Source organism: Typha angustifolia, chromosome 8 (genome assembly GCF_048772165.1).
Source record: "Typha angustifolia cultivar Huaian chromosome 8, ASM4877216v1, whole genome shotgun sequence".
In the NCBI taxonomy this organism is placed as follows: Eukaryota; Viridiplantae; Streptophyta; class Magnoliopsida; order Poales; family Typhaceae; genus Typha; species Typha angustifolia.
Genome location: NC_133246.1, coordinates 9,488,763 through 9,501,262, shown reverse-complemented (window position 1 = coordinate 9,501,262; position 12,500 = coordinate 9,488,763). Strand labels below are relative to the sequence as shown.

At 37.1% G+C, this 12,500-nt stretch overlaps 1 protein-coding gene across 1 annotated transcript; it reads right to left on the bottom strand.

The window, feature by feature from the left end:
• Positions 1 to 4,865: 4,865 nt before the first annotated feature.
• Positions 4,866 to 11,024, bottom strand: LOC140765792 (uncharacterized). The gene is made up of 7 exons (XM_073105025.1): positions 10,417 to 11,024; positions 10,070 to 10,339; positions 8,781 to 9,297; positions 5,988 to 6,187; positions 5,463 to 5,575; positions 5,211 to 5,351; positions 4,866 to 5,112 (listed from the first exon to the last, which is right to left on the bottom strand). Exons 1-7 carry the CDS (start codon positions 10,945 to 10,947, stop codon positions 5,031 to 5,033), a joined length of 1,854 nt encoding a protein of 617 aa, XP_072961126.1. The 5' UTR covers positions 10,948 to 11,024; the 3' UTR covers positions 4,866 to 5,030.
• Positions 11,025 to 12,500: the final 1,476 nt, after the last annotated feature.

Here is a 12,500-nt window from a genome sequence, read left to right as displayed (position 1 = left end):
CGGTAGTTGGATATTTATGTGGGTGCAACCATATCAATAGGTGACCCTACGTCCGATGCAAAACCAAAAGTTAGCACATCGCTACTTCGGTCTGTTTCGGGTGTCAGAGCGTATTGATCCGGTTGCATATCGTTTGGAGCTATCGGAGGGGTCGAGAGTACATCCTGTCTTCCATGTTTCATTGTTAAGGGAGTAGATAGGAGACCATGAGGTCGTTGGATTAGAACTACCGGAGCTATTAGAGGAGATAGAGATTGTAGAGCCAGTTCGTGTACTTGCTAGGCGCCAACAACGTCATGATACCAGATTAGATATGGAGATTCTAATCGATGGCTTAGTAAGTCATCCGATGAGGCGACATGAGAGTTGGAGATAGATATTTTGGAGCATTTCCCCAACTTTTCAACTTGAGGACAAGGTGGAGGAGGCGTGATGAGCTGATACATTTTTTAGGGTCTTTTCTTATTGCATTAGTTATTTATTTTCATTAAATTTTCTATAGGTCGTGTTCGAACGCAGTTGGGAGCGCATTCGAATGCATTTGTAAACACCTACATTAGGTTCACAAATATAGAGAATGCAAAATTTGCGTTCGAACGCCTACATCGTGTTCGTATCGACAAATAATGCATTTTGTGCGTTCGAACACGGTCGGGTGCGTTCGAACACGGTCGGGCGCGTTCGAACACGATCAACGGGAATCTTCTAGAATTAGGATTAATAATTGTATTTTGGCTTATTGGCTAGCCTCTATAAAGGTATGGATGGCAACCAAAATCATTATGCTATTGAATTATTGGCTTCTTGCCTCCTATCTTCTCTCTATTCTCTCTAACCTCATCTTCCTCCTCACTTTCATTAACCTACCACCTCTACCGTTGGCAAGGTCTCTTCTAACTTCTAATCTCCCTCATCTGTTGAGTCCTCCCTCTTCCTTGGGATCTCAACCACTTTTTTCCCTTCGTCTTTATCCCTTAAACAATATCAACCATCCACCCTCATCTTCATTATCTTCCATAACCCTAACATCCACTCCACTCGTCACCACCATCGTCATTCGCACTATATTGTATTTTCATCCTAGTTGCAGTTTGAATCTACGAAGGGCATAAATACAAAAGTTGTAGATCAGGGAGTTACGGAGCGATTCCACTTAGTTTTGTAATTTTTTTTACTATGGGAGAATATTTGGTGAATATTTGTCCTCTGTTGCATAGACTGCTTCTGACAATAAATCTAGATCTTGAAGGAATCATTTCGTAGCTTATCATTAGTATCAAAACCTATCAATTTAGTATCGTAGAACCTATCATTGGTATCAGAGCCTATCAATTTGGTACCGTAGAACCTATCATATTCTTGCGTAATCAAGAAATTATGAAACAAGGGATCGTTCTGTATCTTCCTAATCTATGTTTTCTATATTCATGCCCTTAGTAGATTCTGACTACATCTAGGGCGAAAATAAACAATATTGTAAGGGAGGTGGAGATGGTAGGTGATAGTGATGATGAAGGTGGTGGTACTGGTGATGGATTTGGTGTCACAAAATGCTGAAGGGATAAGGATGAGGGGGGAAAAGTTGGTCGAGATCCCAAGAAAGAAGGAGGACCCGATAGTCAGAAGGTATTAGGGGTAACCGGCGTTGAGATAACGCATGATAGGCTTGAGCAAGGAGGGAGAAGAGCTAGGGTAGAGGGAGAATGGAAGAAAACTCAATATTCATTAATTCCCTTAATTAGGTTACCATCTATAAGCCAAACTAACATATAATAAACATAGAAACAATGCATTTTCTCTGATCATGTTCGAATGGAGTCAAGCATGTTCAAATGCACAATTTTGCGTCCTCTGTATGTGCAAACGCATGTAGGCGTTCACACCAGACGTGCGAAAGCGATCTCCCCGCGTTCGAATACGACTTCCAGAATTCTTATTTTCTGACGAAAACAAATAAACCAAAATAAGAAATAGGGTCCTAATGTTGTATCCATGCACGAGATGACTCGGTGTGGTCTAAATCACATCAGTCAATAGATATGACCTTATTCTAGGTGGCTAATATGATGGAGGACGATGTGGTTTTAAAGGTAGTAGGCTTGTGGGGTTGGTGGTGGAATTGTTGGAGGGTGAGGACGTGGTGAGTGCATAGTCCAAGGGATTAAAAGAAACGAAGGGAGAGAAAGAGCCGGCTAGAAAGGACTAGAAATATTTTAGACAAAATAGGAAGGGTTGTTGTCGGCCTTGATGGTGGGCGATGCTTAGGGTTGAAGAAACGTGAGGGAGGAGAGAACAAGATAAAGGGAAGAGAGATAAGGGGGTTGGAGATAAAGTCAAATAATCCATAATTCTAAAAATAAACTACTCTCCATATAAATATTTATATATATATAAAGACTAACCTAACACAAACTCAAATTAAAACTTCTATTGCAATAATAACTTGACTAAGCCAAATAAATGACTCCACAAGTTACACCTAAATTAGCAGGTAACTATGTACCATAATAGCATGTGACTTAATCAATTGGGCCACCTTTGAAAAAGAAATAAATAATCAATTTGATAAGTTGTCCTGATCTATTGAGCCCAATATTCTTTGATGTGACTCAATTAGCTTCATATCACAAGACATAGCAGGAGTTGTAGAAGACAGATCTGAGGAGATCGCTAGCGTCTCAAATCTATTGATAGTAGAACAATCAGGAAGAGTGCAAGTCAAGTTCGATGTGTTTGACCACATGTTGAAGAGATTTGACAATTTGGATAGTCGTAGGATAGTTTACTTTCCATGTGTATGTCTCCATTGTCAATTTGTGTAAAAAATGGGGGAGTAGATTTTTCTATCTTTGTCTAGTGTTTTAAGGGGAGTAATTTACATATATATGACTTGATGTTTATTTTAAGATGATTACTTTGGCATGTACTTGACATATTTTGCATTTTTTTTTTCGTTGCATTGCCTTGTCATTTAGATATGATTATTGGACTTATTTGATTAAGTCTGGTGCTTGCTTATTTTGACAAGCTTGATATAACTTATATATGCTAGGAGCTTATTACATATCTTTGAATTATTTGATAAAATCTGGTGCTTACTTTTTTATTTTGAGAAACTTGATATAACTTATATGTGCTAGAAGCTTATTATTTAACTTAACTTAGTTGTAAAATTGATATCGAGCATATTAATTTGTTAAAATTTAATTCTTAAAATTATATTGGAAATTGTTTCTGAAAATTGTGTATCAAATCATTTTCATATAACAACATATGCTTTAATGGGTTTATGTTATCTTTGATCTTTGAAGGGATTAATTGTAAAATTTGAAGTAAGCTTATGTATCTTAACCTTAGAAAACTTTGTTAAACACTTGATAATTGTTTAGGAATTGTGTTTTATTACAAATTGCCACATGTGAGATTGTAAGTGTAATATTATTGTAATAATAAATTCATGGACAAATTCACATGTATTTTCGTTGTACAAACTAGATTCAAGTATTGATCAAGTCAATAGATTATAGATGATCAGATCATACAAGAACTCAAGATGATGAAAGCAAAATTTCAATTAAGTAAGCAAATTTTAGGATGTCACAACGTCAATGGCTTCCGAACAGTTAGAACACTTTACTTAAATACTTAAGTAGCCTCTGGACGGGACTAATGGCATCCGGAGAACATGTGCATAATAACAGAAAAAGAACATAATTCAATCAGCTTTTGAGTTTCCTTAGGCAGTCTGTCTTAGAATGAATTGTAGCTATTTCTATCTCTATTTAAGGGACCTAGAGCTAGAGGTTGAGGGATCTATCCAAGTAAGTACTCAACGCATTTAGAGTTTCAACTTAAAGAGTTTTCTAATTCTCTCATGGAGTTTACATTTCATTGTTGAATAAGGAAAGCTTGGTCACTTATTCGATAGCTGGTACTTCAATTAAGGATGATCCTAAAGCATTGAAGGTGCTAAAACATTTTCTATCTTATTATACGACACAAAGACTAAAGAGTTGATATTTGGCTTGGTGACAAAATGAATAAAAGGTTTTGTACTCACTAAATAGTTTACCGAGGAGTTCGAGTTAGCAAGGGACTTCAATCAGAGTCATTTGTGTAGTGAGAGTGATTATAAATGAAACTTGTTTCTATGTTTTAAGGGACTTCTCTCTCTTCTTCTGTCTCTACAAAGTTCACACCTCTAGATATTTGCACCCGCAGCCCTTTGCTAGATCTTTCACGAGTAGTTGTGTTGTTGAGGTGTATGTCATGAGTTGTATCGAACTACCTAGACTCCCCTCATATCTATAGGCTCGCATACAAGAGTGATGGGGGAGCACAAATGGGCTTCGGACAAACAACATAGAGTAGATCTTCCTCTCCTACCGATAACCTTTAAATAAAAGTCCTCAAATTGAAAAACCTCAAAGAAAAGTAACTTTGATAGGAAAGCATCCAAAGTAAGAATTAGGGCTCTCAAATATTCTTCAAGCCTCTATGAATTACTGCAAGCAATTTTGGCAGGGCCGACCAATTAGGTTTATACTTTATAACAATAGAATAGTATTAGTAGATACACCAAACTTCCAACTGTAGATTCTATTACATATAGCTTTTCTTTCCATAGTATTATGGGAGTGGGATAAACAACGCATTAGACACACTACTTTATGAAGAAAATTACTTGCGTAGTTACTCAAGATAAAAATAAGTCCATTTTCTAATTCAGATATTCTAAGACCTAGAAAACGACGTAGGGATCCCAAATCTGCCATCTCAAGTTTATGCATATCCTATCCTTGAACTCGCTCTTCAGATTAGCTATACGTTGTAACATCAGTAAATCACATCACAAAGCCTTTAGCTAGCTAAATTGATTGCATAATATTATTTTTAAGAAAAAAAGTTCTTGGGAAGGAGTACAAATTTACACCAGCATTTCAATTTAATATCACCAGATCTATGAAGCTAGTTGCCCCTACATATTTTATCTATATATATCGTCAAGAATGTGAAAATATAATAACATATTAGCCCGATGATCCCTTATTTACAAAGCTATCAACTTGACAGATGTCAAGGAATTCTTGTAAGTCGCTTGTTGTTAGAAACCTACAATTGATAATGAGAACAATTAAATTTACATAAACTTTATATAATTAATTTATTCACCATTCAATTAAGACAAAGAAATTAAAGGTCTTAATTACCTGTCCAGAAGAACTCGTGCTATGGATTTGCAACCACCTACAACTGAAGATTGCATATTAAGAGCAATATTTGGATTATGAACACTTTGACGGATGTGTATCCAACCGTGTTGCCCATGAATTTCATCAAAAACTTTAGCCCTGGTAACTCACATATTTAATATTTATGAAGAACTCAAATAGCTAGTAGATAATAGATGTTCGAAATATAGGAGGAATGAAAGAAAGAAGGAATCGAAGGCCTATATATACCTGTACATATATGCATCAATAGGAGCTGAAGTGTCATTTGAGTCCACAAGGCACCCCTCGCTCACCCAACAATCGCCACAAGTATCAAGCTCCCACCCAGGAAGTTGTCCTTCCTAATAATTAACAGTATGTTAAACAAAGTTTCAAAGGGAAAAAGGATTTCTGAATAACACCAATAACCTAGTGGCACAAAAATCTAGCTACGTACTCTTTTCATATATTTTCAAATTGGTTCCTTTTTAATCTATATTTGTGATGGAAAGAAAGAGATCTTTGCTTAGTTTTTAAGGAATATCCTCAATATAAACACTTTTTTTTTATCCTTCTTTCTCATATTTGTAAAGAACCAAAAAAAAGAATAGTATTTAATTTGTATAGTAAGCACTACAAACAAGAAGTGATTTTTTTCTTCAGATATACCTTAAAAAGAATTCAATGAACAAGTATGAAGTATGTTGTAAAGGAGGAGAGAGAGAGATTAAAAAAAAAACATATACAGTAATGTGTACGTAGGGATAGTAGCACCTGGATATACTTGCTCAAAGTCTCGACTACTTCACTACCCTTCTGTTTAGCATACGTGGGTTGGGTTAAGATGTTCATCCTCAGCTCAACAGACTCAACTGGCTCTCGCAGTTCTTTGATTAGACTTCCGATTCCTTCGTCTGAACCTATGAGCTTCATTCGGACCATCTCTATGATTATCTTCACCACCATGTATGCTCCTTAATTTAGGATATCAAATGTAAATGTGCTTGTTAATTCTGAACTAGAGGATAATAGAAGCTAAGATAGGAACTTATTTTTCAATTACTGGGATACAAAATTAGTTATATGAGTATAGTGCATGAGCTTTTTTCATATTCTACCACATGGCAAATATACCACACTAGTTATTAGAATTAATTACATCCTAAACTGTTAGAAATAGTACCATTTTCATATAGTTTTTAGGTGAATGAAGTTTGATGTCAAGAAAGAGTTTAAATTATGGAAGTTAAAGATGTATGATTTATTAGTTCAATAAGGGCAACACAAGGATTTTACTGACAAGAAATAAAAGTGGGAATGTGTCAAATGATGATCGGAAAGAAGTTAACATGAAGACTCATTCTAATATTTGTTTGTGTTTTGGCAAATGAGGTTTTATTTAATTAGTGAGAAAAGTGATAAAGATTTGTGAGTTAAGTTGGAAAGTTTGTATCAATTGAAGAGCATTAGGGTGAAGATTGATGATGAATATAAGACGATCACTTTGTTTTGTATATTGCCGGATTCATATGATAATCTTGTCACTACTTTGAGTTGTAGTAATAAAGATTCAATTACTTTTGACTCAGTCGTAGTACTCTTCTTGCAAATGAGCTCTAGAAGAAGACATCTTTGGTAGTTTGGTCGAAACCCAAAATAAGGCACTAATGATAAGAGGAAAATTATTTGGTAAAAATAATTCATCAAGAAGTCAAGCAATAAGCAAGTCTAAAGTTCGTTCTTTGTTTAGGGGGTCTAATATAAAAATTTATAAGTTGTGGTATCCAAGTACAAAAAGATTAATCACAAACTGAAAAATATATATTTTGATGATCCATAATGCTAAAAAATGACATTGAAAAGAAGGGTAATGATCAAGAAGAATTGACAATCTCAAGATTTTGTAGCTCAACAAGAATTGCCTACTATAAATGAATTTTCTTTTGATCATACTCCTATAGATATTAGTGGGCATAAAAAGGAAAATGAAGTTGATCAAGTAAATGAAGATGAAAATGGAAAACCTAGCCAATCTACTCCACTTGTAGGACGTTCCTTAAGAGAAGCTCATGCTCCCAATTGGCATCAAGACTTTGTTGGTACTATTACTGTGCATGCTATAATTATTGGAGATGAAAATCTAATATCATACATTCAATCTACAAAGCGAGACAGTTCTAATCATGAAAGCTTAATAGATTTAAAACAAGATTAATGGTACAAAAAATTTCTTAAAAGCAAAGTATTAGTTTTCGTGAAATTTTTATGCCAATGATCAAGTTTGTTTATATTCATTTTATTCTTTCATTAGTTGCTATACATGGCCTAATATTGGAACAAATGGATGTAAAAATGCTAGTTTTATATCAGAGCTCCAAGAAGTAAATCTACAATAACTGGAAGATTAAATTAAGAAAGACAAAGAATGACTAGTTTGTAAGTTGAAGAGATTATTATATGGACTCAAGCAAGCTTCAAATAATGGTACAAAATATTTGATATGTTTTATTGGCAAATCTTGATTATAAAGGAAGCATGTATAATTATTGTATTACTTCAAGTTTTTTAATGATGATTCTTACTTTATTTTGATTTAATATATTGACGATATGCTTCAGATATGAAAGGAAAAAAAATAAAATTGACGATATCAAAGCAAGTCTGAGCAAGAGGTTTGAGATGCGAAACCTTAAAGACTGACAAGCAATTCATTGTTATTGAAATTTCAAGAGATCCAAAAAAAGTATGTTGTCACATTCCCAAATGGCATATTGAGAGGGTGTTAAAAAATTTGGCAAGAGCAAAACTCAACTAATAAATATTACATCAACACCTCATTTAATATTGTCATCAAAGAAATGTACAATAACTAAAAAGATGAGTAAGATATGGCTAAAATATCTTATGCAAGTGTAATTGAAAGTTTAATAATGTTTGCAATAGTATGCACATAGACTAGATATTAGATATGCAGTAGGTATATTAAGTAGATTCATAAAAATTTCCGGTAAAGCATACTGGGAGGATACAAAATGGGTGCTCCAATACTTGAGAGACATCCGTGACTGTGTTATTACATATAAGTGTTCATCTTTTATGTATTACTTTTTTACTCTAATTTTATTGGTGATCTTGATTAAAAAGAGGTTAGCTATAGTATTATATTTCAATCTGGAAATAGATAAGTGAGTTGGATGTCAAGATTTTAGGACTTACGGAGATATTGTGTGATAATGTGGGTGCAATACATTTAATTAAGAATCCAGTTCATCACAAAAAGGACAAGATACATTGGTGCAACATTATTACATTCTTCCAGCTATATAAAATAGAAAAGTTCAATTGGTGAAAGTGAAGACCAAATAAAATTTGGTTGATTTGTCAACGAAGCTGGTGCAAATAGAGAAGTGAGAAGGAAACCTATCTCTCTAGGCTTCAAGAAAATTTGAGTTACTTAGTGGAACGGCAAGCATGTAAACCAAAGCAAGATTATCAAAGTGTAACTATCACGACGACGACTAGCGTCAAAGAATAAAACAGAAAAGATGGAAGAGTTGTTAGCAGTACCATCGTCAAGGAAATAATTCTCCTTTAGGGCGCCGTGCCCCGTGGTCTCCATCATGAGGTGCGTCTCGACTCCATCCCGGTTGAGCTGTATTCCCTTGTCGATGACATTCCGGTATCCGACTCTGTACAGGCAGTGGTGCCCGCCCCTTGCCGTTATGAATTCTGTCAGCCCCACACTGGCCCTCGCGTCTGTCACCACCGTCGTCCCAGGATGCTCCTTTAGCACGATTGCGGCCATCAGCGCTATTAGGCGGTCACCGTTGATGGCAGTGCCGGTTGCATCAACGACGCCGCTACGGTCAACGTCAGTGTCGAAGACTACACCGAGGTCGGCACCATGGTGGAGGACGGCGGCACAGGTGAGGGACATGGCAGTGGTATCCTCCGGGTTAGGAATGTGGTTGGGGAACATGCCGTTCGGATCGAGATGGAGGCTGCCAATGGTGTCAGCGCCCAGCTTGTCGAGCACATCCCATGTGAAGAACCCGCCGGACCCGTTGCCAGCGTTCACTATTATCTGGATACATTGGAGAGAGTGCAACGTCATAGATATATATCCCCTACTGTGCTGGTGATGTGCATTCCACTTGCTTTAATGTTATTGTTAAAAGCTATTAGATTCACCAATTGGTTGCCGGTTGCCCAATTTGTCCAGAAGTAATCTTAGTCAATTGAAATCGTTGGATATATATTTGTCCAATAAGGTGAAATTATTGGATATATTTTCAAAAATATCATTATGTACATTTAATCTTGTTAACCTCGTTAAAACATAATGAAGTTGATGCAGAGGATTTCTTTTAACCTTTGTACCTGTCATTTGAATTGGTCAGAAAAAGATATATTTGTTAGAGAAGTTCTTTTCAAAATAAGCACGATTTTGCTTAAAAGGAACACTACTAATTTTCCTATAATTAAAAGTTATCACATATATAAGTTACGTTAATTTTACATATTTATAGACCACAATACCCCTAAGGTTAACAGGAGGGGGGAGGAGTGATGAAGTTCCAAGAGAAAACTAATCTTTAACGCCAAAAAAGTGTAACTTTGATATATTTTTTTTAAATTTTAAATGGTGATAGAATATTGTCAAATAGATATGTTAGGTAATTAAATTTAACTTGAAATATTTTAAAGATAATAAAAGATAATTACTTACATGGTAGAATGTCAATGGCCATAAAAACTTGATGTAGGCTATAAATCATAAAATACTTGTTTTTAAAAAAAATTAGGAAGAATCTAATTTTGAAGGTTAGTAAGTTGTAACCAATAATATTTTTTACCTTAAAACCGTTGAGCGGGGTATCGCAGTGTGAAGGATGAGCTATTTTCTCCGTGATAATGTCGCGTAGATGCTTGGAATATGCACTCATAAAATCCACCCGAGTAATCACCGGCGGCATTCCTCGTCCCCCTCCGAGCCCCATCTTTCTCGCCACGTACTTCCTCGCGGCTCTCTCGCATATCTCCATCACGTCGCTCGAGCTTACTCCCCCACTCTTCGTAAAGAACTTGAGGCCATTCCGAGTGTACGGTAAGTGCGACGCCGTCATCTGCAACAACCTAACACAGTTAAAATGACAAGTACAACGTAGTTCGCTTCCATAATATATAAATTTTAGTCCTATACCATGATAGATGCATCGTAGCTAAAGTCTGGCAAGACAGTGCTCATAAAGCAAGCCGGAGTGGTGGCTAGACCCATGTTGAACACTAGACACCCCGCCCTCGCCAGTCCAGTGAGCAAGGCCGTGCTGAGTCCAGGCCCCGAGAGCCGAGGGTCACGGCCAACCGACACCCGCACCTTCGATACCGCCTTGTCTCTGCCATCTCTTAGACCCTCTGCGATCCACTCTCCAAAGGTCTCGCCTATCGCCTCCACCGCTTGCGGCGAGAGGTCCACTGTTCGGCCTTTCTCGCCCTCCAGTGCGACTCCTCGTACATCGGATCCGTTCTGTAGCCTTCTGATCCTATCGCCTTCCTCATCTGTTGCGATGATACTTATAGATTCTAGCCGGCCGGCCGCTGTCCTCTGAGACGGCCGTGGACACGGGATTCTGAACTGCGTGGTGAACTTTAACGGATTCGGTAGAGATGGGAATCTCCTAGAGTTGTATGGGGGAGTTGCTGAGGAAGTGGATGGCGATGCAGCACTGGCCATGACTATCGAACCAACCTCAAGTGTGTGCTAGTTAAAGTCTTTTGCACTGAGAAATATATCATTTGAGATAGCTAGCTAGGAACGAAATATCTCTTTGTATATATGCAGATGCTCAATTCAAGCAATCGGGATGTGGTGGAGACATACTTCTGACACGATAGTGTCCGTGAGGTCCAAAATTTATTTCGAGTTGAGAGAAGAAACGCTGCAAGAGGGTGGAGAGGAACTAACGATAGTGCCTGTGAGGTCTAAATTTTGGTTAGTGCGACAGGAAGAAAGGAATGGATTGGAATTATCCGACTGGAGCTCCAGATGCCAACAAAATTATGCTTTCAGTAGCCCTCTCACAGAAAAAGTGACTCGTGTATAACAATCATCTGCAGCGTCACTTACTCTGATATCACCACTGTCTGTTTTTGCAACCAATGCGAAAAACAGAGGGTTATGCACCAATCAATCGAAGAGAGTACTTTTTTTCTTAAGGAATAAATATATTAATCAACTTCCACGGTTACAGTAAGCGCCACTTACATCAATAGACAAAATAGAAATGAGCGAGGAGGAAAGGAGCTCTCCCAATTATAATTGAGAGTCATATTCCTACTATAATTTGTGAGCCAATCAGTTGATTAATTGGCCTTGTGGTAGATATGGTACAAAAATAACAAAGAAAAAATAGATAAGAGATACATACAATCATCAATGATAATGATGGACGCTTAAGTAGTTGGATGGAGACCTTTCAAAATGTTAACAAGGGGCAGCGAGTCGATTTCAATAATGAGGTGCGTACCTACGTTGATCAAGGAAGCGAAGAGCCTCACGTAGCCCAACCACTTCAGTAGGCAAGGTGGAGTAGAAGATGCCATACCGATAACCCACACAGATCAGGGAACCTAGTGAGAAGCGCAAGATAAAGCCCGCCCCATTAGTTTCGTTGGGACCTGAAAAAGAGCCGTCAGTGTTGAGTTTGAGGAAGTCTGGAGGATGTGGCTCTAATACACTTTGTTAGAGCCTTTTTTTATTGCATTAGTTATTTATTAAAATAATTTTTTTGTAGGTCGCGTTCAAATGCCTGCATCAGCTTTGTAAAAACAGATAATGCCTTTTGTGCATTGGAACGCGATCGGACGGGTTTGAACGCGATCGATGGGAGTTCACTAGAATTAGGGTTAACAATTATTAATTTGACTTATTGGCTAGTCTCTATAAAGGTGTGGATGGCAACCAAAATCATTATGCTTATAGAATATTGGTTTCTTGCCTCTCTATCCTCTCTAGTCTCTTTACCCTAATCTCCCTCCTCCCTCTTCACCAACGTACCACTTCTACCATTGGCAAGATCTCTCCTAACTTCTAATTCCACTCATCTCTCGGGTCCTGCCTCTTCCTTTGGATCTCGACCACTTATTCCCCTTTGTCTTTATCCCTTAAACAACATCAACTATCCACTTTCATCTCCATTATCATCCATAATCCTAACATCTACTCCACTCTTCACCATCATAGTTGCAATTTGAATCTACAAGGGGCATAAATATGCAAAACGTAGA

Bases quoted from the DNA above. Each gene is read 5' to 3' on its own strand.
- LOC140765792 (XM_073105025.1), bottom strand. From the start codon at position 10,947: ATGGCCAGTGCTGCATCGCCATCCACTTCCTCAGCAACTCCCCCATAC. The intron at 9,298-10,069 runs GTAAAAAATATT...CAATGTATCCAG, and splicing joins CCCCGCTCAACGGTTTTAAG to ATAATAGTGAACGCTGGCAA. The intron at 5,113-5,210 runs GTAATTAAGACC...TATCAATTGTAG, and splicing joins GCACGAGTTCTTCTGGACAG to GTTTCTAACAACAAGCGACT.